Source organism: Orussus abietinus, unplaced genomic scaffold (genome assembly GCF_000612105.2).
Source record: "Orussus abietinus isolate OABI.00-Male unplaced genomic scaffold, Oabi_2.0 scaffold1, whole genome shotgun sequence".
Lineage (NCBI taxonomy): Eukaryota > Metazoa > Arthropoda > Insecta > Hymenoptera > Orussidae > Orussus > Orussus abietinus.
Window position 1 is genome coordinate 1,971,708 of NW_019396017.1, and position 21,880 is coordinate 1,993,587.

The 21,880-nt window shown below is 47.2% G+C and overlaps 2 protein-coding genes across 9 annotated transcripts in view; one reads left to right on the top strand and one right to left on the bottom strand.

Moving 5' to 3' along the window:
- LOC105698033 (CREB-regulated transcription coactivator 1) overlaps positions 1-17,977 on the top strand; it is a 47,499-nt gene extending 29,522 nt beyond the window's left edge. For 3 of the 8 annotated variants that reach the window (XM_012421878.2, XM_012421884.2, XM_012421885.2), the window contains exons 2-11: positions 1,334-1,595; positions 3,127-3,232; positions 3,966-4,110; positions 7,129-7,176; positions 8,119-8,271; positions 8,399-8,575; positions 8,808-8,969; positions 10,846-10,920; positions 10,999-11,152; positions 11,222-17,977. In XM_012421878.2, the coding sequence (XP_012277301.1) occupies positions 1,334-1,595; positions 3,127-3,232; positions 3,966-4,110; positions 7,129-7,176; positions 8,119-8,271; positions 8,399-8,575; positions 8,808-8,969; positions 10,846-10,920; positions 10,999-11,152; positions 11,222-11,442 (1,503 nt within the window). In that variant the 3' untranslated portion in view covers positions 11,443-17,977. The remainder of the gene's footprint in view (positions 1-1,333; positions 1,596-3,126; positions 3,233-3,965; positions 4,111-7,128; positions 7,177-8,118; positions 8,272-8,398; positions 8,576-8,807; positions 8,970-10,845; positions 10,921-10,998; positions 11,153-11,221) is intronic. The other 5 variants (XM_012421879.2, XM_012421881.2, XM_012421882.2 and 2 more) reach the window with 5 other exon arrangements.
- Positions 17,978-18,292: 315 nt separating this feature from the next.
- On the bottom strand, positions 18,293-21,240 carry LOC105697878 (myosin heavy chain, skeletal muscle-like). The gene is made up of 3 exons (XM_012421608.1): positions 21,137-21,240; positions 18,845-21,071; positions 18,293-18,505 (listed from the first exon to the last, which is right to left on the bottom strand). The coding sequence occupies exons 1-3, from the start codon at positions 21,238-21,240 to the stop codon at positions 18,293-18,295; spliced, it is 2,544 nt and encodes an 847-aa protein (XP_012277031.1).
- Positions 21,241-21,880: the final 640 nt, after the last annotated feature.

Genomic DNA, 21,880 nt, shown 5'->3' on the forward strand with positions numbered 1-21,880 from the left:
TTAATAATTTTTGTCGACCCATTCAAGATGCGGTACTCGGTTTTTGACCTTTATTCTTATTTAACTTAATTTTTTCATTTTCAAGTGAAAATTATCTTTCATTAACAAATTGTTGACCGGTCACGAGTTAACTCGTGCTGGAATGTATTAAAAGTACATAAAATCTAATGGACTCGTTGATTTAATATACGGTTCATTAATTGGCTACAACTGACAATTTTTAATTATTCACGATTTATTGTTTCAATTATACGTATTTCGAAATAATTTCATTGTCGAATGACAATGGAAAAATTAAGTTAAATAAAAACCAGCGCCGTGAATCGAAGGTCAACTTTATCAGTTAATATCTCGGTAAATAATTACTCGAGGGAAAAGTGGTAAAGGAAGTTTCTACTCCAAACTTCGTCAACTTCCACCGGGGGTTTCGGGGATTACTATCAGTATCCCCCAAATATGCTACAGAGAAACCTCGTTATCATGGCCGTAATCAGTTCGAGGGGCCCATGGGGTCGGCTCTTCATTTGTATTCCAACCCGACTCCGCTTCGTGCTCTGTAAACAGCGCTCTGAGAAAGGGGAATATTTCGTCGCATATTCCGTCAATATGCGGAGAAAAATCTTATTCGTTGAGTTTCATCGAGGAGGAGGTATCGCCGACTGCGATCCGCCATGTGAGGTATCTCATAAGACTGCTCGAATTTGTAGATCGGTCTAGGTGCACTCCACCGCCTGCCCATAGACGTGCCGCATGGTGTTTCCCTTGCTAATAGTGTTTCCTACGTGCATGGTACTTTCGTTACGACGTCGTTTGTTATGCAACCCCATTCGTTGCGGAACAACCGAGTAGAGAGGAGGAGCGATGCGCAGCGTAGCCGCCCCGTTAAAGAGAAGAATAATTGGTCCATTTCTGTTGTGGGACCCAAAGTATGCATTCATTTTGTTCCTTTTCATTATTATTGCAAAATTGAATAGAGCAGCGAAGGTAATACTAATATTGAATTTCTCGATCTCCAAAACTCCGAAATTGTGCTGGAAAATAAACGGAAGCAAATGAGGAAATTTGGGTTTCGATGAGAGAAAAATTAATTTTATTGATTATTGAAGCTTCCATATTAAAATGTCGAGCGCCATGTCGATTTGCTTGAAAAACGTATCGATGGCGTCTTTTTGATCTCGAGGTCGGGAATAAACTGCGTCGCAATTTCTGGGAGCCCTTTCAAGGTTTGTGGGGGTGGTTTCCTTGCGCATCCCCTCGAAGACTAGCTGGATGTTCGATGTATAGGCTTGCCGTATTCTCTTTTCGTGTCTGACTGGCTTCTGTCTCTTTTCAGACCGCTCTGAGCAATCTCGAGGAGATGCAGCACAACTCGATCGTGTACCGAGGACCCGAAAGGAGTCGCAACATGGGGGTGGGTCCCATGCGATCTCGGCCCATGGAAAAAAGACACGACACCTCGCCCTACAGTGGCGTCCCTTACTTGTCGCCACCCCCTTCGGACACGTGGAGAAGAACGAATTCCGACTCTGCCCTGCATCAGAGTGCCAACGAGGCTTGTCAGTCGGCATCGGCCATGCCTTATCGTAGAGGTAGCGGTGCGAATCTCTTTTTTTTTCTCTCTATCTCACCAGCCAGGCTACTACGAAACCATCATTGCACCGAAACTACCAGGAATTAATATCTAATGGATTTTTCTTACGACTTAAAGGGGGTACCTTTGACATTTAATTTATCGAAAATTGCTTCCTAGACGACCTCTTAAAAATCGCCGCAAAACCCGGAAGGAATACCAATTCCCCGCAAGAGGCGAAGGGCGGAGAGTAATGGCCGAGTAATTGCGGCGATTTATTGCCTTTATCAATTGCACCAAGGGATGAAAACGGAACCGCGCGTCAATTTTCCCGGAGCCGGAGCTTTCGCAACCGAAAGCCCGGATAGGGTGGCGGAGCTGTTTCCCTTGGTTTTCTTTAAAAATGAATTATTCCGTCAGCGACCCTCGCTTATAATTACGGTAATTATTGTCGAGCTCGGATTCACTCGTTTCTGGAGAAGTTGTGCCGGGACTTTGCGAGCCTGACTCTCGAGGGGCGGATATTACCGCGACACAATGCCAGGTAGTAGGCAAAGTTTATTATTAACAGAGTGCCCTGGTGAAATTTTGAAAACTCTGTGAATGATTGATGCCCACTTCTGCGAGGAGACAGCTCGTTGAAAGGGTGACGCTTCCTGGGAAAGAATATTTCAACATCCCCCGGACGTGATTCTTTCTTCGGGTTTTGCGTCGTGATTACTTGTAACCTTTATTAATGGGCCGATTTCGTGACGGCGACTCTTAGGGTAAAGTAAAAAATGCCATAATTTTTCAGTTATATCGCCATTTCTTAGGGTATGTTCATTAATATCGTAGTGGTACAGTTTGACCGACGGTACGATATCCCCTACTTTAGCCTATTTCACCGTTAAAGACGTCATAATTTCACGGGTCCTCGAATGAACATTTCCCTCGAAAGAGCGCATCTCTAAAGTCGCAGGCATCCGACAACTCCCGGCGTACCTCCAAAGTTCGCACTTGAGGCGGGGCCCGGGGCCGATTATTCAGGTTTTACAGGAGCGTACACTTCGTTAGCGCGAATGGTCAGTTTGCATTGTCGTTACGATACTCCATCGCGGCCGGCAAATTTACTTTTCCACCTAATGAATATGCATTCGCGAAGTCGCGCCGAGGGGATCCCGTCGGCCGTCAAGTTCGCGCCAAGAGTGGAATGGATTTTTCCCTTTATTTCCTACGGCCTCCTTTTTCCGGAACTCGACGATAAAACAGGGAAAAAAGATGGGAGGCAACCAGCTAATCCAGTTTCTTGCCAGCCCGGACCCTGATTTTCATCCCCAGACTTTGGGCACACGGAAATGCAAATGAACAGCGGGTGATTTCAATGCCTGGATTTCGAGGGATTCTCTTTTAATATCGTATCTTTCCATGGCTGTGTTAATAATGCCGCCCCTTGTCGTGGTGGTAATTCTGGATCGGTGATTGCAGAACCGCGTAGAATCGGTAGATCTCGAAGTCATCGTTCCCAGGTTCTTGTAATCTGCTTGTGAACAACGCGCGTTCCGTCCTTGTTTCAGACCAACACGCGATGAGCGGCAACGCGAGCGAGAATCGAGAATCCCATCATGGTTTCATCGAACGACCGAGATCTTCCTGCGAGATGCCGAGAGTGCCAGGGATCAAGTAAGTGCGCCTACATTGTAATATAATACTACAAATATCTCCATAAAATATACTCTACATGTAGGTACATTTTTTTTCCCCAGATACGTTTCGAATTGATTGTAAGAATTTTTTTTTAATATTATTTAAATATTTCTCGGACTCAAGAATGTCGCTACAATGCTTATCCGCCAGTACCACCGGTACTTGTCATCGTTCGATTAAATTTGTTTAAAAATAAACTTAAACGTAAACGATCATAAAATTAGAAACTCATCTAAGAAATTAGCAAACAGTGTGTACTAAATGACTTTCGAATATTAGATTTATAATTTTTCTCGGCAATTTCACAAACTTACGACACGGTGTTATAAAATTCTAAATTAACTTAGAATTTTATAATAAATGTATACTGATTCGCTATTGAGACATCAAAATTATAATTTTACCGCAACCTTACGTACTAAAAGTGTATGAATTTTATGAATTATTTTAACAGTGTATGTATAATGCATTGGCTGCATTGTATGCGAGCATATTGCATTCCTCGTGTCGCCTGCCTCGTATTGCATTTATGCCCCACGATTATCGCGCTGCGACTTTGTGGGTAAGGCGTATAGAACCATGTGCCGGGAATTTCTGCCCTCAAGGGGCGAGTACATACATTTTGTCCAGCGAAATTCCCTGCTCGAGTGCGACAATTTATCCTTCGAATTGTGACGTCAGGAAAGTTAACGCATGGTTTTCCTTCCAGCATATACTCGAGTTCGCAACCGCCGGGGCAACAGATCCCCATAGGCAACAACACCGGGTCGTTGCCCGATCTGAACAACTTTTCCTCGCCCCTGCTCACCCCTCTGGACCAAGAGGAGCATTCGAGCAGCACGCAGCACAGCAACGTAAGTCCTGCAATTAACACTTGGCCCTGTCGACCTCTCCACACCCCCAAACCCCGGCACGTCTCTGAACGGCTGCTTTTTCTCTTTAACCGTCTCGTTTGTTACACTCGCCCCTTTTCTCGGGGCTGCTACGCCTTTCGGTCACTTCTTTTCGGTTCGGGCCTCGGATTTAATCGCCATCCCCGGCGACGACTCGGCATCCTCGGCTTGTGTTCTCCAGCTGTCCGAATTGATGGTTCTCTCATGAATGTATTCAATAATTAGAAAATAAACAATTCGGCACCTGCCCGCGTAACGTCGAAAGTGGAATTTCTCCGTTAAACGGAATTATCGCGAATCGTTCGTAATTACTCTTAATTATTTTTCAACTATCCTGAATTATTCTCCCCCGAACCTTTCTCCTAACGATTACGCGTTAATTCTTTAGAAGTACGTGAAAACTCGGTGATGTTTATTTTTTGGTCGAGTGCCGGTTGTAATCGCAACTGGTACAGGGTATGATTGCTACCCGGAGAAAATATGACGTTACTCGTGTGTGATTAACCGTGGGAAAAAAAAAACAATGTCTCCTTGCTCGATGCACTCGCAACGTGCGAACTTACGTTATCAATGTGAAGTTTGTCTTCAAAAACGCCACTTAGACAACGAATGTCAATTTCATCGAGCACTAACAGGTGCGGAGTTACCGGATGAGGCGTATAGCTAGAATTAAAAATGATCTATATAATTGGAAAACGCATCGCTGCACTCCGCTGTACAGGAGTAAAGTAATAATCGGCGAAACGGTTGGAGAGGACAAACGTACCCCGCGATGTTGAACCTCGTATTTGTCTAACCGAAACGCGGAATCCTGAGGTCGTGTTTGCTCGAAATCCCGAAGTTAAAATTTCGGCGTACGTAAATTCGCGGGTTGATACTACGGCTCTGTAAAGGACTCCGGTAATAAACCGCAAACCCGGGGGCCACGGGACACGAAGAGCCCGATTTTGCGCTTCCCCTCACACATTCGTCGAATCATCGAAAGGGATGTTCTGATGCGATTGCGCGGGTGTATTACAGAGCCCTCAAACGAGCAGTCCTACAAACTTGTCGCCGACCAGCTTACCGCAAGCTGGTAGGCTATCCTTTTCGCAGGATCACAGCCCGCCAAGCGTCCAAGTAAATGCCCTTGCGATCCTCTTAATATACGTACATGTATGAAGCATCGGATATGTACCAAAGCACCGGGGATCCTGCGTTGCCCAACGATTGCTCGCGGCTTTAAATTACTCGTTTCCTGAGATTTTCCATCGATCTTTTTTTTTTTCCTTTTTCTCCGTAATGACTGTCGGCATAATTGCATCGTTGAATATGTACTCGCGTTTCGATGCTTAATCGGCGATCGTCAATGCAGGATCGCTGGCTCGAGAAGTAGCAAACCCACCGTGTGCCGTAAGACGTTTTAGTGCCAAGTTAGCCAGTTTACGTAGACGTGGAACGTATCGGTGATATGTTCATTGAATGCTCACTCGACGTCTACACAAGTTCATGCCGTGAAAGTAACTTCGACAGGGTGACGGATTTAGACCACTTTTCTGTGCCGGGACCGGGTATCACGAAGCTCACGGTAGAGATCTCTTAGAAAAATGGCGATCCTCGAACGAGGGCTCCTTCCCTTCGAAATTGACTTCGGAAGTGTCCGAAGAAGGTCGCGATTTCCCAGGAAAGTTTCCGGCGATTATGATTTCTGTTCGGATTTTACATCGGGTTAATATTGGATCTTGCTTTTTGAATGGATACACTGTTAAAAAAAATTCATAAAATTCATACACTTTTAGTATATGTGGTTGCAGTAAAATAATAAATTTGATATTCGGAAGTCATTTAGCACGCACTGTTTGGACATTTTTTTTTCGTGAGTTTTTAAGTTTATGATCGTTTACGTAAGTTTATTTTTAAACAAATGTAGTCGAAAGATGACAAGTATCGGTGGTACTGGCGGAGAAGCCTTGTAGCGACATTCTTGGGTCGGAGAAATATTTAAATAATATTTAATACAAAATTCTTACGATTAAATCGACCTCGTTCGGGCTCGCCGTTTCCGGAAGTGAGGTGAACCGGCGATTTTCGGGGAAAGGGAGGAATCCACTTCCCGTGTTTGAAGTATGGTGCGAGATGAATCCGCCGAGACGTCGGGAGGCTGCACGCCGATATGTACCGATACGTATCGCTAGGTACCGACAAACGTCGATACGAGGGACGTATGCCGCGGAACTTTCCTTTTCCCCTCTTCGCCGTGCCTCGCTCTCGGGGAGCACTCTTGCTCCGATAGTTCTTCAAGGTAGAGCCTAGGTCCTGTGCGAGCAAGGTAGCGCCACCTCTAGTGCATGTGCCGGAAGACTTGCGCTTTTATATGTGCTTTGCAAGCCGATCTCTTCTTCACCCGCTTAAGGTGACGCGAAAGTGGCGTCAAAGAGGTCGCGTTTATGAAACTTCCCCAAACCGCCTGTACCGAAGCATTTCCAGCTTCAAACTATAAATATGAAGACTACAAAAAAGGTCCTGACATCCATGAAATTTTATATTTTCAATAAATTTATTTCTATACATTTAAAGTATTTCCAATTAGAAATTAAATGTCACAGGTGTCAGGACCTTCCTGATAGCCGTCATATTCACATGTTAAATCTTTAAACGACTCGGTGCACCCAATTCGGTGAAAAGTGTCATTACCGAGCGATCCCTCGGAGGCGACTTTCATGCCGCCTTAAAAAATCGAGGTCTTTGCGAAGACTCGAGCGGGCGAACGAAGAGGGTGGCGTCGCTGGCTCTTCGTCTCATGGTCCATCCTGGGGTGCCGAGGACCCCAGGTTTGAAGAAACCCGTATACGAGGAGTTCGCGAGCTTTCGCAAGTTTTGCCTGCGATACTAAACCGCATCCCTCCCTCGCGTCCCGCTTGGCTAACGGTCTCGACTTCACCCTTTCTCTTTTATTTTCGCCTTTGTTGTAGTGGTTCCTTGTTTTTTGTTATTTTGCAGAACCATTTATCAGTGCCTGTTAACTCTAGGTTGCTTCACACGTGTAAGGTTAGTAGCCACTTCTCTTGTTTGTTTCGGCTCGACTTTTGCGACCCCGTTCGTTAGCCGTGGGCCTGTCGTTGTGAGAATGGGAGATTGCGACGAGTGCGATCCCGCTGCGGTATCGAGTACTGCACGCGTAGTACTATTAATAGTGCGCAGACGTGCGATTTTGCTTTCCACGCCGCGTAGGAACGTACGTATACCCTGGCTTGACCTCGTCGTTTCGCTTGCATCGTCTGCCCCCCCGAGATCCACGGTCATCGACGATGCTCCGATTTTAATCGTCGCGTTCTTGTCGGACTTTCGATACTCTCGGAGATGTCCAAATCCGTCGATAACTGGGGTCTCTGGCTTGCCGACTCGAACCACTTTCCCGTCACTATGACCAAACGGTGATTACCCGAGATAAGTCACGGTGTTTTCCGGTCTGTACGACTAAATCGAGTTCTACGCTGTTAAAATCTATTAAGAATAAGTGAATATATTCGGTTCCCCAAAGCTATAACACATTGATATAAATTTATCTTGTAACATCGTGCTACAGCTTCCTGATATTTTGAAAATTAACGCACACGTACTATATTCATAACATAGGTTCGTGGAGTAGGGAGATAAAATGTTGTAAAATTATAAGGTTTTTTTTTTTTTTTGTTTTAACCATGTTAGACGATAGGACGTCGGCTTAATCCGTACAGATCGGTTCGCACGGATCTATCGCTACGATTTAGTGCTACACGTCTGGTCACCTCGATTCGCAATTTAGAGTAACAAGTACATACGTAGAATTTGTTATCTAGCCTTGTGATATCATTTTTCGTAACACCATGAGTAGTTCAAGTAGAGGTGCACTCGAGTCGGCAGAATTTAGGGATTAGTCGGTACTCATAGCCGTACCATAGCAGACCGTCATACGCGCACTTGCGATCTCTAACGATGATATCCATGAAGCAGGGTGTGGCCTTGGAAAACAGCACAAGCACTTCGCAACAGGATCTTCAGTCTTATCGACAACCTCCACCGCCACCACCGCCTCAGCAATCTCACAGTCCTCGGCATTTCATGTATCCCCAGCCGCACAGTCCTGTACCGCCACAAAGTCCAGTGAGTCCAGGATTACCTAAGCCTAAGAAATGATTTTTCATTCGATCAGATTAAATTAAAAAAAAAAATTGATCTGCTTCCTTACCTCTATAACTATTTAAATTTTTACATTCCCTTCGACTCCCAGAAAACGACACAACCTCAACAACAACAACAGCAGCAGCAGCAACAGCAGCAGCAGCAACAGCAGCAGCAGCAGCAGCAACAACAGCAACAACAGCAGCTCAACTCTTTGGCGTCGTACAGATCTACCCAGCCGGTGAACAGGCCTTCGCCTTTGTCGTCGCCGAGTCTCACGGTTCAGGTATTAATAAAATTATATAAATATTAGTAGCTTTTTTAATATATAAATTAAGTAACAAAGTACCGCGGAATTGATGGACATTTTATAGACTCGATGCGATGGTTCTCTGTGTTTTAACGACGGTAGGCTGGACTGGTTCCTGGAGTCATTTTGCTAGAAGCCGGTTTGTCTTGTTTCAGTTGGTCGTCGTTTGCTATTAATGATTAATTGGCAATTTTTTCGTTGTTTCCAGGGGAGCCCTCTGAGCTACAGCAATAATCCGTCGGCGCCTCCGAGTCCCACGGGACACCCGGGACCGCCGAATTTCACGACGGACAACGTGGATCAAAATAATTATTTCATCACCCAGGCCCAAGCCGCCGCTCTCCAGCAACACTTCGAGCAGTTCAACATGGTTAGTTGATAGTGGGTCGCCGATAAAAAAAAGAAAAAAAGAAAAGAAAAAGAATAGGAGGTGTAAAAGGTTTTACAGGCGGCATGTCGATACTCGACGTCGTGGCGTCCGTTAACGTGCAGGCGCCGTGCCGCACGGTGGATTTATCGAAAAGTCGGAGATTACCGGGGAATGAGGCACGATCGATGGGCGTTGAATATGTCGATTTGGCAATCCCTGCGAGGAGCCTAACCGCGCGTTGGTTTGCATTAAATAAATCGAGCACGGGTGCCGCGTCGGGGCGGGGGCGTAGAGTCAGTGATCTCACTCTTTTCATTCATCCTTCCTAGCAATAAGTCAAGCGAGAGAGACCGACTTTAATCGCGTGTTCAATTTTACGTTCATGCATATCCAGGGACTGGTGAGTACGCCTTTCTTGATAACCGCTCGTATTGCGTAGGGTCCTATTCTCGGACACCTTTGAAAAGACCCCAATACGGGATTTGTTAGCGATCGATCGATTTCATAGGACCCTTATTTAATCCGGAGCGTTTCCACGTAATGCGGTAGGAGCTATTGTCGCCGTTTAAACCGTGAAATCAGCGCGAATGGATATTAATGTAAGCGCGAGGCCAATGTCAATGGCTCCCCTTCTGCCGGCGTCGAAGAAGGCCGGCTTGCGTCGCGGCGTTAACGAGAGCCGCGCGTAAAAAAAACAATTAATGCAGTTAAACGCACGCGTTAAGTGCGCCGCTCACTCGACATGTTAACAATCGCGATAGCGATCGAGCTCGGGTAGCGAGTAGGAAAATGACTTGCGGAAGATTCCAGGGAATTTAACCTAAGGCTCGATTTGCATGACCCTGTTAAGAAATCATTTGCGTTTCGACATCCTGTGAAATCTTTATCGGGGGGCCCGAGTTCGACAATTTGTTGATTATCGGACGAGTTGGTACTCACTCCCGGTGACCCTGGTATATCGAGGGAAAGCCGGGAGCGCAAAAAGAAGCAGTCAATGGAGAGGCGGCGATAAGAAAAAAGAAAATGATTAATAATTCACTCGGCTCGTTTCCAATGCGAATCGGATTAGCGTCGCGGCCATTTTTGCGATCGTTCCCGCGGATCGTTCGGGCGATCAAGAAGAGCAGCGCTTATCCTCGAGCACGAAATTACAGGAAATTAAAGGTCTTACTGTTTATTTGTTGCCTGCCTTCGTTAGGAGTGGGCGCAAATGGTACAGCAGTTCGTGGACTCTGGTTGCACCTGGACCACGCAGCTAGAGGTGATGAGACCCTACCCCGTAAAAGATACACCTTACTTCCTCAGGCTTCGACGGCTTCCTTGCCGGTTGCGAGATACGCCTTGTCGAAAGCCCTTCTTTCGTCGAGCGACGAGATCGAGCGGTGACGAAGCGACGAAAAGAAAGATAGAGTCATTGAAGAACCTTAGACGTTAAATTTGCGTCGAAGTTTGCCGACCGTAGTCGACCGGTATCTCGCCACTCGATCGCCAGGCAGGGCCAGAGATTTTCTTTCTATAGGAGCTTACTTTTATTCCGCGTACACTTTCGTTCGTTCCTTTGGTAAGATTTCATCCGTTCGGCATGCGATTCTCCCCTGATCTCATCCGACGTGCACTCTGCGTCTCGGCGGCGGGTCCGTCGTCGATACTCGGTGGATTTCCCTTGACGACGTTGATGCCAAGGCCGCATCGCGTCTACGTGCCCACTCGCACAGGGCAGGAAGTCGCGGAGGATGAGACCGATCCTTGAGACCCCGTTTCGGTGGCGACCGACCTATCTAATTTGCTCTCACGTTTTTGCAGATGCACGTTATATACACCGTGCCCCGATCGACTCGCTCCACTCGAGCTTAATCCCGACTCTCTTTTGCTCTAGATGGACTCGCCAGTGGCGCCCACCACGATCGGCACCTACATCGGCTCTCCGAATCACACTTCCAATTACACGCAAGTACGTCGTCTCCTAGTCCATTTCCCTACAAAATATCTCTACAAAGTGTCCAGGATTAACATCGTTTTCTATTTACAGAGCGACATGATAAACGTGGGCGGCGAAATGGGAGGCGGCGATGCCGGTTACTTCAGCACGAGCCCGCAGTTGGCGTACCCGCAACCGACGACACCTACGACCACCCAACAATTAACTCCTCAGACACCAAACACGCCTACCATCGTGCTGACCGGTACGTTTGGATACGCTGAGTAGATAAGATGTCGTATGATAGATGGGTTGAGTGAGAATTTTTCGGCAGATTTCTCTTCGGGCACGGACGACCTGACGAATCCGGAGTTTGGGAAGGACCTCAGCTCGGCGATGACGGGCGTCTTCGACACGGACCTTTTCACCTCCGACGACGCCCTGAGGCAGGGTCTGGACCCCATCGACTTCGATGGACTGCAAATACTCACCGACCCCGACATGGTCATATCGGACCCCACCGCCGAGGCCCACTTTAGGTTAGACCGACTCTAAGGCGCCGAGGGGTCCACCTAGACGCTCCTGCGCCGACTGTAGGGTAATCCAATCCTTGTCCTGGTGTCGCGGTCACCCCTGAGACACCTCGACCCGCGAGGACAACTCCTTGGACGTCGACGCGTTTCCAACGTCCAGGTGGCGCCGAGAGGACCCGCTCGCTTCCGATCGTCCGGATCGGGAAAGATGATGACCATCTTCTGGACCATCTGTCCCGCCACTCTGGTTAGTACTTCGGGTCGCAAGCGGTCCCCGGATGACCCTGGGTCGTCGGGGACCCGGTCGCCGGCAACTCGCTCAATCCTCCGTCGAAGTGGCGCCTCTTCGGAGCTGGAGGATCCTTGGGAAGCGCTCGGTCGATCTAGTCGGTGAGGCCACGATCGCTCTAGTCGCACGTTGGGAAGTCAACACTTGGGTACCGCGATCGTCACGTCGGACTCGCCGAGGCTTCTCCGAGACTCGGATAACGGGGAGTCGACGGCGGAAGGAGGACCGAGGTCCAGGATAAGCGGCGATCGCGCTTTCCTCTCGAGCCCTGCGATCCGTCGAGGTCGCGTCGACCTCGCCGATGGGGACTCGTTGGAAATGCCTCCTCGACCCGGGAGGCCCGTTCGTGATAAAACGTTAATTGAAGATTAACACGAATCTTGATTAACCCTTTTTTTATTTTATACTACTTTGTATATTGTATCATGTATGATCTCTAAGAAGCACAAAACAAAACGTCTACTGATTTATACATGCTTTATCGTACGCGGATTCTAGTAACTTAACATACCGGTTAGATCGATGAATTAATCTTATAGACGTGGGTCGGTCGTGCTTTCCCCATTTCTCTCTTTATATATATCTACATATATATATATATATCTTTCTCTCTCTATTTCGCTCCCCGATCGGGAACAATTTTGTCGCGGGATGACGCGGGCAACACTGAGAGGATGGATCGCATCTCGGAAACGTGATGTCTGATTTATCTTCTTTTTTTTTTTTTTCCCCCTCTTCGACAACTGGGATCCAAAGTGCAGGGTTACTTTATGCGTCATTTGTACAGTTTGTTCTAGTTAGAAGGACTTAGTTTTTCATCTCAGGAATGCAATTTGAATACTTGGCGACGCGAAAGGTGGAATCTTTGCCTCTCGGTGCGACGTGTCGTGGACCATCGTGTACTCGAATCGAACCCCGTACTTCCTAGACTCTTCTCGCTCGTCGTATTTCTTAGCAATAGCCAAGGCAATTCCTCGTTCTCCAGCGATTAATCATACGACACTTGTCAGTCCCCATCGATCCAAAGAGAACTCGGGTTCTTCGTCTCCCGGGATGCCGGGAACGAGTCGGTCGCATCGGCGCAACAAAGGGAGGAAGCGGACTCGCATGTACAAATTAACCCCTCGCCAAATTATCGGATCCCGGCACGCGATTTGCCAAGAAAATCGCACGTTTTACCACCACGCAAGTGCGGCTCGACCCAAGGCGAGGGGTTAAAAAATAAGCCATACACTCTGTACACACCCAACCACATACAGACACGCGCGCGTTACCCTCTGCGGTTGTCAATTGTTTTTTGAAAGTAATACGCAGTACTTTGTATAAACATTCGAGTAAGTAACCGAGCGCGGAATTAAGGTAAATCGGTAGAGTGTACGTAAGGCTAAGGAGGAGGAAAAGGTCGCGGCGTGCGATCGTTGCGCCGCGTCCACGTCTATGATCTATCGTTAAGGTTTACTAATCATAAGGAGGAAAGTAGGCAGGATGACACCTTTGGTCGCGGGCTTGAAAGAGACCCCAAGGTGAAGTTGCGTGGAAAGGGGACGAAAAGAAAATCCGAGACCCAGTTTTGGACGAGTCGAGGGCTAACTTCGTGCCTGAGGGCGAGTTCTCGCGAGGAGCGAATCATTTTATCCGAGTCATTGCGCCGAGAAAAAAAGTTTCATTGGGCGAAAGAAATATGTTTTTGAACGGTACAAAATACTTAGTTAATTCAAAGAATAATTATTTGACTGGAATAAGCTCCAATATATCGAATGCAACCTTTATACGGAATTATGACGATTTATTTGAGTCAGATAATTATTCTTTGAATTATCAAAAAATATTTCTTTGACTCTGTTCGAAGAAACATTTCATTGGTTCAATGAATCATTTTTCTCGGGGCAGAAAGAGGCTCACCGGCCCTGATCGATTGATTTTGCTTGCATCATCAGCCTCGCGTTATGTCGAACTAGAGGGAGGATTTGTCGTGCCGTTTCGGACGGCGTTTTTAAATATCAATTTCTATATCACGGCGTCGCGGCCGGCATTGTTGTCTCGCTCGGAAAGAACTACTCAACCTTTGATTGACTCGCGACCTCCGAAACTCTCTCCGCGACCTGCCGATGTTTCCTATAATTAAGGGTGGTTAAACGGTGGTTAGTTGTCTCGTTGTTGAAGTTTATCTCTAGTTATATGCGAGAAGGTCGCGAGGGAATTTCGGAGCCCGAGGGGTGCGACTGCTCGGAGGGAGGGAATAAAATTCGGAAATGGAGAGGACGAACACGGGCGAGTCACTCGAGAGTAGACCAGACCTCTTCCCATCGGTTTTCATTTCTCTTAGGGTTACGTCGTCGCTTCTCTCGTTCATGAGGTAATCAATAAATAACAAAAGGTGCCAAATCCGCTTCTGCCTGTCCGTAAGCCGTAACTCAATCGGAGTCGATGAGTCTGATCGGAATTCGGGACGGGATGTCAATTTGCTGCTCTAACTGACTGAGTCGCAGTGCCCACGTAATTATTTAACGGGGAGTTATTACAAAATAATGGAAATAAATAAAGGAATGCGGGACGCGGGGAAGGAGAGACGTTTTATTAGGATTCTATAAAAGACAATTGATGTAAAGCGAATGGAATTTTTACTAACTGTAGTACTTAAATCTTAGGCGGTACGGTCTCGGCGATGAGACGACCAATCGCGATCGGCACGAGCGTCGAGGACGTCGCGAGGATTGTGCGTCGCGATTGCGTCCTTGCCCTGAAATCTATTTTTCTTTTTTTTTTATTTCCTATCGCGAGGGAACCATTTTACCGTCGGCCCTCGGCCGAATTATATCTCGAAGAAGCGCACTAAGACGCGTCCTCGAATTAAACGAGGAGAAGATCAAATCAAAGGACGCGATTCCTGTCGCTGCTAGGACTTTGGGACGTTCTTTCTTCGTTCTTGCCTTGCTACGGGAAATAATCTAAAGTCGAACTCACCCATCACGGAGAGAAATATTCAGGACGTTTCCAGTCTACATGTCCAGCTTCGTAGCGCATCGATACCCTTAAATTATCGTTATCTCGATTTTAATTAGAGTTTAATGCGATACATCGTATCGAATTAACGTAGTCGACGTAAATTCGCGTTAAGGGCATGCGATGATTTTTCAAACTCGCTCTGTAGAGGATTCCTAAAAATTTCTCTCCGCGAGACGTTTTCACCATTGAGCGAACATTACACTTTTATTCGCCCTAATTTTTCGCGTTTGATTCCCGTTTGCCGATAATAGCCGTTAACGTATATAATTGATTTTCTTGTGGCACCGCTTAAACGGGATCGACTGACGTTCGCGTTGAATCGAGATTCCAGAGCAGAGATGGGTTACACGGTACTTAAAAGTACTAATCAATTATTCCTCCTTTCCGTACATACTCGAAAATCATTTGCAATTGCGAAAGCAACGCGTCCATTACGTCGGATCGTTTGTAAAATTTAAGTGCCCAGCGATTTTACGTCAAATAATTAATTTCTCCGTAATTAATATTATTCAGTGTCTACCGAACTGTCCGTGTACTTGCATTTTTCACATACAAGCAGTCGTTGCGTCCAACAAATTCTTCACGAAGATATTAATTAGAACCGCGTGTATTTAATCTGAGCGACAATGCGGCGACATTAAACAGGCCCTGTTCATACAATTCCGAAGTCACGGGTTCTTGGTACGATTTAAACGAAACATTGTCGAAGTAATTGACGCTCCCATCTCTGTTCGCGAGTAGTAGCTTCGATAGTGTGTTCAAGTCGTGCTAATTAAGCACGGCATATCCCATCTTTGACTCGTTTGCGATTCGCAGTCCAACCGAAACAAAGGGCTGGCCAGGTCGGCACTTGGTCGCGAATTAGACGCTAATATATATATAAATAAAAAAACATATATATATTAATACATTATCGTGGTCGTCGTCGGTAGTTGTCGGATTTTTTACTCTCTTTGATAAAGTTTATCTCGGTGTGTCGGCTCGTCACGAGCGCGCCGCGACATTTTGGAGGAAAAAAATCGGAGAAAACGAAAAAGAAGAAAAAGGTCTCGCAGCCCGGCGAATCGTCGCGCCTCGTCGTACCCTTTATAACGAGTGAACGAAGAGCCCTTTATCGATACCCCCGATCGATAGGGGGTCTACGAGGGAGTTGTAATATTTGTATATAGCCAATGTTATTTGTGGTATATAAATAACTATTATAAATAATTAACGACACACATACGCGAGTACACACACACACACAGAAAGAACACACTGTATGCGTTACGTTGTTGTACCATATTATTGTGAACATTTCTCACCATTTCTCAGACATCGATTTTTTCAATAAAAGAGGAAAGGAGAGAGGATCTCTATCGATATAGACTATTGTAGGCTGACTCGAATCCATTGTACAGGAGCGATCTGGAAACGGCTTTAAAGGGCGCTTCGCGCATTCGTTGCAACGCCACTCCCGGATGCATTTCTCCGTTTTATCGAACTCTCTTTTCTCTCCTAACCGCTGATTTATCTGGCTCTTGATTGTGCCAGGAGTTCCGAGCGTTCCTCGGGCGAGCTTGAAAAAAATTCAAGGCTAGGATTGTTATATATATATATATATATTTTTTTTTTTCCATCCGGATAAATTATCTCCGATCTAATTCCCCCGTGCAACGCTCCGGAGTTCCGAGGCTTGTTTCCCTCGATGGCGAGTTTCTTTTTTTTTTTTCTTTTTCTTGTCTTTGAGAGGAGAATAAGTGACATTGAATCAGCCGCTGCCTGAACGTCGAAGTACAAATCGAGACTCGACGGCGCTTTTCGTTGACTTGCCCTCGAAAGGGACATTTCTTCAGCGTCGCGGCCAACGAAATGCGGAATTCTCGAGACCGTCGAGGGCACCGAGCTAACTCTTGTCTCGTCGGCAACGAATTCCCCGATTTTTCGTTCCCTTATTATGGTCTCTCGAGGTCTCGACGGTTCCGCGAGGTTCTAGCGTGCGGATTTTCGCCTTTTGCGACGGCTCTTAGAGCGTATCCGTCGATAAACGAATTCCCCGACTCTCTGTATGCCACCCACGTGTCCACGAGTTCCATCTCTGTCTCTCTGTCGATCTCTTTCACTCTCGCTTCGCGTTTTTTCTCTGTACTCGAAGACACGTTAGCGTCCAGTCCGCGACACCGTTGTTTCTTATCACCCGATGTCGATGTACATACTTGTCTCATACTAAGTGTACGTGTAAAATAGGATACAGGAGCGAGGATGGAGTACCTTCCGATAATGTAAACGCACAAGATCAACAATTTATGTGTCTTCTTCGTGTTTCGTCGTACCTTCGATTAAAGCTCTTCAGCGTCACCGAGAAAATCTGTCTGTATCGCCTAAATCGTGGCGCCACCCAGAAAACCGTATCTGAAATTCATTTCACCGTAAATACTTTATAAATCGGCCACGAGCGTTCTATTGTCAATTTTTAAGCGTCCCCTTGTCAGAATTCTGAGTTCGTCCGTATTGACTTCTCGTTATTAATTTATAACTCGAGACGTTTGATGTCGGTACTCATTCTCTTTCGCCGTTTCTGGAGCTTTTGTCAATTTTAGCGTTTATGTGATAAGGGACGAGAGTCCACTCACGCGTACGCGTGTAAAGATTTTTAAATGTCGATTCAATTGTGTTTTCATTGACTCGTTCGCCATTCCTCGAGTTTTCTGGGTGACGGTTGCATTTCAAGGATCGTGACGATCGCGCGCGGGATTACACCTCACCTCTTAGAGGCGCCGCTGTAATTAAAAAAAGAAAAAAAAACATATTTGTGAGATAATGTTTGTAAAGGAGCACCGTTACTTACGCTTTGACCACGAAGACCGATTTAGTGTAATTAATTAAATGTAACTCGCGACGCACGCGCCGACACCGAACGCGCGCCCCTCGTTTTCGCTGTAAAAGGTGAAGAAATAATGGATAAGTGTTACATCCTTCCAAGAACGACTCGTATCCTGTGCCAGGGATGCAAATGATGTTGCGATTTGCCGTGATAACGCAAAAGAGAAACGATAAGAGGACGCGCGTTCGGGCGGCCACGTGTCCTGCAAGTCCTGCGCATGCTCGCGTCCTTTGCGCACGACGTACCAAACTAATTAGAGAGAGACACGTTTTATATCCTTCGACGGTACAGCGGATGTAAAGTTCTAGCTCGACTTAGCGAATAGGAATTTAGATATTGACAATTTTTTGTGAAAATTTATAAAAGAAATAGGCTGCATTAAATAACGTTCAATCTCAAGGCGTCGTGTCTCTGTCGAGAGCCCCGTTTCCAAACAGACACCTGACTCTGTCATTGACCGTACCGGGTTGGATTGTTCTTGAAGAGGGTCAGGAAGAGGTCTACAGCGAGTCCTAGGGATTCCTTACCATTCCTGAGTCTTTGAATCGAAGATGTCACTGATAGTGGACCCGGCTTTCAGGAATAGGGCAGCTGGAACGAGTCCAGATGACTAAGCACCGACCTCGGAAGGTACCACCTTGAAAAGTACCACGAGCTGGTACCACTTTGAAGGTGGTGCCCGTCTTCGCGCAGGCGATCAGCTGGTCCCTGGAACTAGGAGACGGGCGCGACTCGCTTGATCCTTTTATACCTAACCAGGGCTCCTCCAGGATCACCCTGAAGACCTCCGAAGGCCTCCTTGTACTCAGTCGCCAATCGAGGACTCAGTTCTACCGAGCTGCCTATGAGCGAAGCCACGGGCTCCAAAGATTTGGCCGCCTCCAAGGAATCAGCGACTTGCCTTTTGCCCCTGGAGTCCCCTGATTCCTGGACAGGGTAGACAGTGTTTACATGGGAAAGGACTTCTAGGTAAATTCCTTGAATTATCCAAATTATAATTTTTATCAGAGCCCAGGGTCCCAGGGAGGTTCACAGAGCCATAGCGAGAAGACGGAGGAGAGGTCAGGTCGAGGACAGCCTTGAAGTCCAGGGTGGATTCCAAGGGTCACAGGAATCGTGATAGAGATATGAAGAGGGGGAATTCAGGTCGAGGATGGCCTTGGAGTGGCCAGAAGGAGGCAAGGAAAATTCAGAGGAAAGGAGACCCGTTCTTCAAGGTCTGAGACCACCTTCGTTGGTTCCTCTGGTCCCACCTCGACGACCGACCCTGGACATTTCCTCCCTCTTGTGTCGCAGCCCCTGGGAACCTCCCTCAACGGGGAAGAGAAAATTTTGATGATCGACCTCTGGCGTCCGCGGGTGCACCATCCGTCTCTGATTTCCACCTCGTAGGTTCGAGGTGCGGTCCTCGAATCCGTCGTCGTCGAATTCGTTCCCGTCGTCGTTCTCGTCCTCGTCGTCCTGAGGTCTGTAGCCTGATATCGAAGACCCCGGTTCTTCGAGGGTCGAGGCGTCCATTCTTCGTCTTCGTCCGAACCTTTGAACGCTCCTGCGACGTCTTACAGGTTTTTGTTCCATTGGCAGATCCAGGCGTAGTTTCGGATCTAAGGTCAGGTCACGTGGGAGCTCGTCCTCGATCTTTGCATGGGCCTGCTCCGGAATCAGGATTCCTCCTGCGACGTGACGTTTCCTTAATTCCCTCCCTGAAGGAGCCTCCACTAAAGTGACCTTCCTGACGACGCTGCGCTTCTTCGCAGGGACCTTAATGGAGGTCTCATCACGAGACTCCGAGTATAAGGGTGCAGACCTCTTGTGGATATTTTCCGGCTTCGAGTTGGACGACCCGGAACCTAGTTCCGGCGCCTTATCGGCCTCGTTTTCTTGCAGGAGGTCGGCATCGAGGTCTCCACCGGTAAGGGCGGCGCGTCTCTTCGACCTCCTCGAAGTCGCCCTCTTGGATGCTCCTGGTCGAACCGATCTCTTCGACACGGCTTGGCGTTCGTTCGGCGCGTCCAGACTCTGGCTGTCCTCGTCCTCGTCCTCCTGGCTCCGCATTTCGTCGTACTTTGCGTTGTTTTCCTCGATCACGCGGATTTTCTGTTTTTTTTCGACCTCGCGCTTGATCTCCTCCTTTATGGAGTCTATTTTCCGCTGGATCTGCTGCTCCACGCGCCTCTCGTAGTCCTCGTCGGACTCGTTCTCCTTGACCTCCATATCGAGGTCTGCCATGTCCTGCGGTAGGTCGTCCTTGGACTCGATGCTTCTGGGGTCGAACTCTGCCTGCTGCGATTTCGACTCCTCGATTTTCGACCTCGAGCCTTCCGAGGATAGCGACCTCCCTTGCTGTAACCTGGAGTTCAAATTTGAGCTCGACCTCGAATTCTCTCCCACCCAATCAGCCAGTTTTCGTTCTTGCTCCGATGCAACCAGGCTGTTTCTTTTTCCTGAAATCTTCGGCATTGCGCCTCTCTTCGCGACCTCACCTCGTTCTTCCTGCTTGTCCGACCTCGAACCAAGATTCTTGCCACTATTTTCTGCCTCTCGTTTTCTCACAACTTTGGCATCTTCGTTTTTCAAATCCTGCTCGCTTATTTCCGCTTTCGCACTGCCGACCTGGTCCTTACTTTCGCCCCCCTGTTCCAGCGACCTCACCGAGTCCGCCTTATTCAAATCCCCTCGCTTTCTCCTTGCTCCATTATTCCTTTCCCTCCTTTCTACGGCCATTTCAGCGGCTCTCTCCGCCCCATTTGAATTTTCCTGAAACCCGGCACTCAAGCCAAATTGTTCCTCCCCATAGTCGTACTCGTCCTCCCTCTCGACCTCTCTTTTTACGACCTCTTTCTCCGCCATCGCGTCCCCGCCTCTCCTTTTATACTCTGCATTCGCTTGTTCTCTATTTGCCTCCTCGGCAGCTTCTTCATCGTACTCCGCGATTTCCTTAGCCAAGTTATTTCCAACGAGAGCACCTTCTTCGTTCTGCTCTCGGCGACTGTCCTCGAAATCATCGGCTTCGCCGTAATCCGCGATTCTCTGCCCGTCAGCTGGATCCGGACTTTCGGCAAGGTCTTTCTTCAGGGTCTCCCTTTTTCCCACGGATCGTTTTTTCTGCCCCTCCTCTGTATCAGATCCAGCTTTTATTTTTTCTACCTCGCTATCCTTGCCGACTTCTCGTTTTCTCCTCGAGCTCTGTTGAGAATCGTTGTCGGCCATCCTGGAATCATCCAGCGCGTTCGTTCTCTCATCCGAGGTCGACCGAGAACCCGAGGAGTCGGCGTCCTCGGTCTTTGCGAATCTTTTAAATCGCCGGTTCATAGGAATGGCCATCATCTTGCTCGAGGTGAGAAATCGCTTTCTTCGGACCAATCGATCACCATCCATCTTGTCGGGAACTTGACGACGCTGAACACTGTAATCCTCTTTCGGGTCTAGAACTTCGGCAGAACCATGGCCTTGTACAACCGCATTTTGTTCGTTCTCGGAAGTCCCTTGATTGCTGGAATCGTCAAGATTCCGCCGTAGTTTCGGAATGAATTGGAAATAGTATTTAATTGGATTTACCTGAGGTGGGCAGCGCTCTCCACGTTGCATCTTGACAGGTCGAGGCTACAAAACATCAGGACAAAGAGGAAGTAGACGTAGCCTAGTTGAAAATGACTTCTCATTATGTCACCAGGATTCCATCACCGTGTTGCGCACTGCGTTCAATCACCTCCGAAGTGCGGTTACTAGGTTAAATTAACGTATAAAAATACTTTCATATTTCCTAGCGATCCTGGGATCAGGAAGTACAAAACAACGCAACGTCGAGGGACCTGTCGATTGAAGTTGGCGCCTTATCGATATACGCCCTTCTCTTCAATTGCGAAGTCTAGCGGAATATATTTTTTTTTTTTTAATAATAACGAAAGTCGGAGAGATTTTAATAATTAAGGTCATTTCAAACGCCACCCACAGGCCGGATTGTTTTATTTATTAGTCTCAACAATATTTACAGTGTCCTTCGTTTGAGATATACAATAGTTCACACGATTGCTTTAGGTAATTCGTCCTCCCTCTATCTACACAATTGATGCATATTATTGCGGAATCGTATTAAAAATAAATATTCTCATACCTACCGATTAAGCAATAATTACCCTTGCATTTGTATTATTTATGGGAATGCGAATCCTCGCCGACAAATCACACTTCGTGAGAGCAACGTATACTTGGTATACGCCCTGAAGTGATGCTCTTACATCCTCCGCAGAATCGTTCACATAATTCGATTTAATGTTTCAGAATTTTTTTTATAACAAGAGT

Excerpts from the sequence above, each read along its gene's own strand:
- LOC105697878 (XM_012421608.1), bottom strand. The coding sequence starts at position 21,240 with ATGAGAAGTCATTTTCAACTAGGCTACGTCTACTTCCTCTTTGTCCTG. Across the intron at positions 21,072-21,136 it reads GAGAGCGCTGCCCACCTCAG|CAATCAAGGGACTTCCGAGA; the intron begins GTAAATCCAATT and ends TGACGATTCCAG. Across the intron at positions 18,506-18,844 it reads AGAGGGAGGAAATGTCCAGG|GAATCAGGGGACTCCAGGGG; the intron begins GTCGGTCGTCGA and ends TACCCTGTCCAG.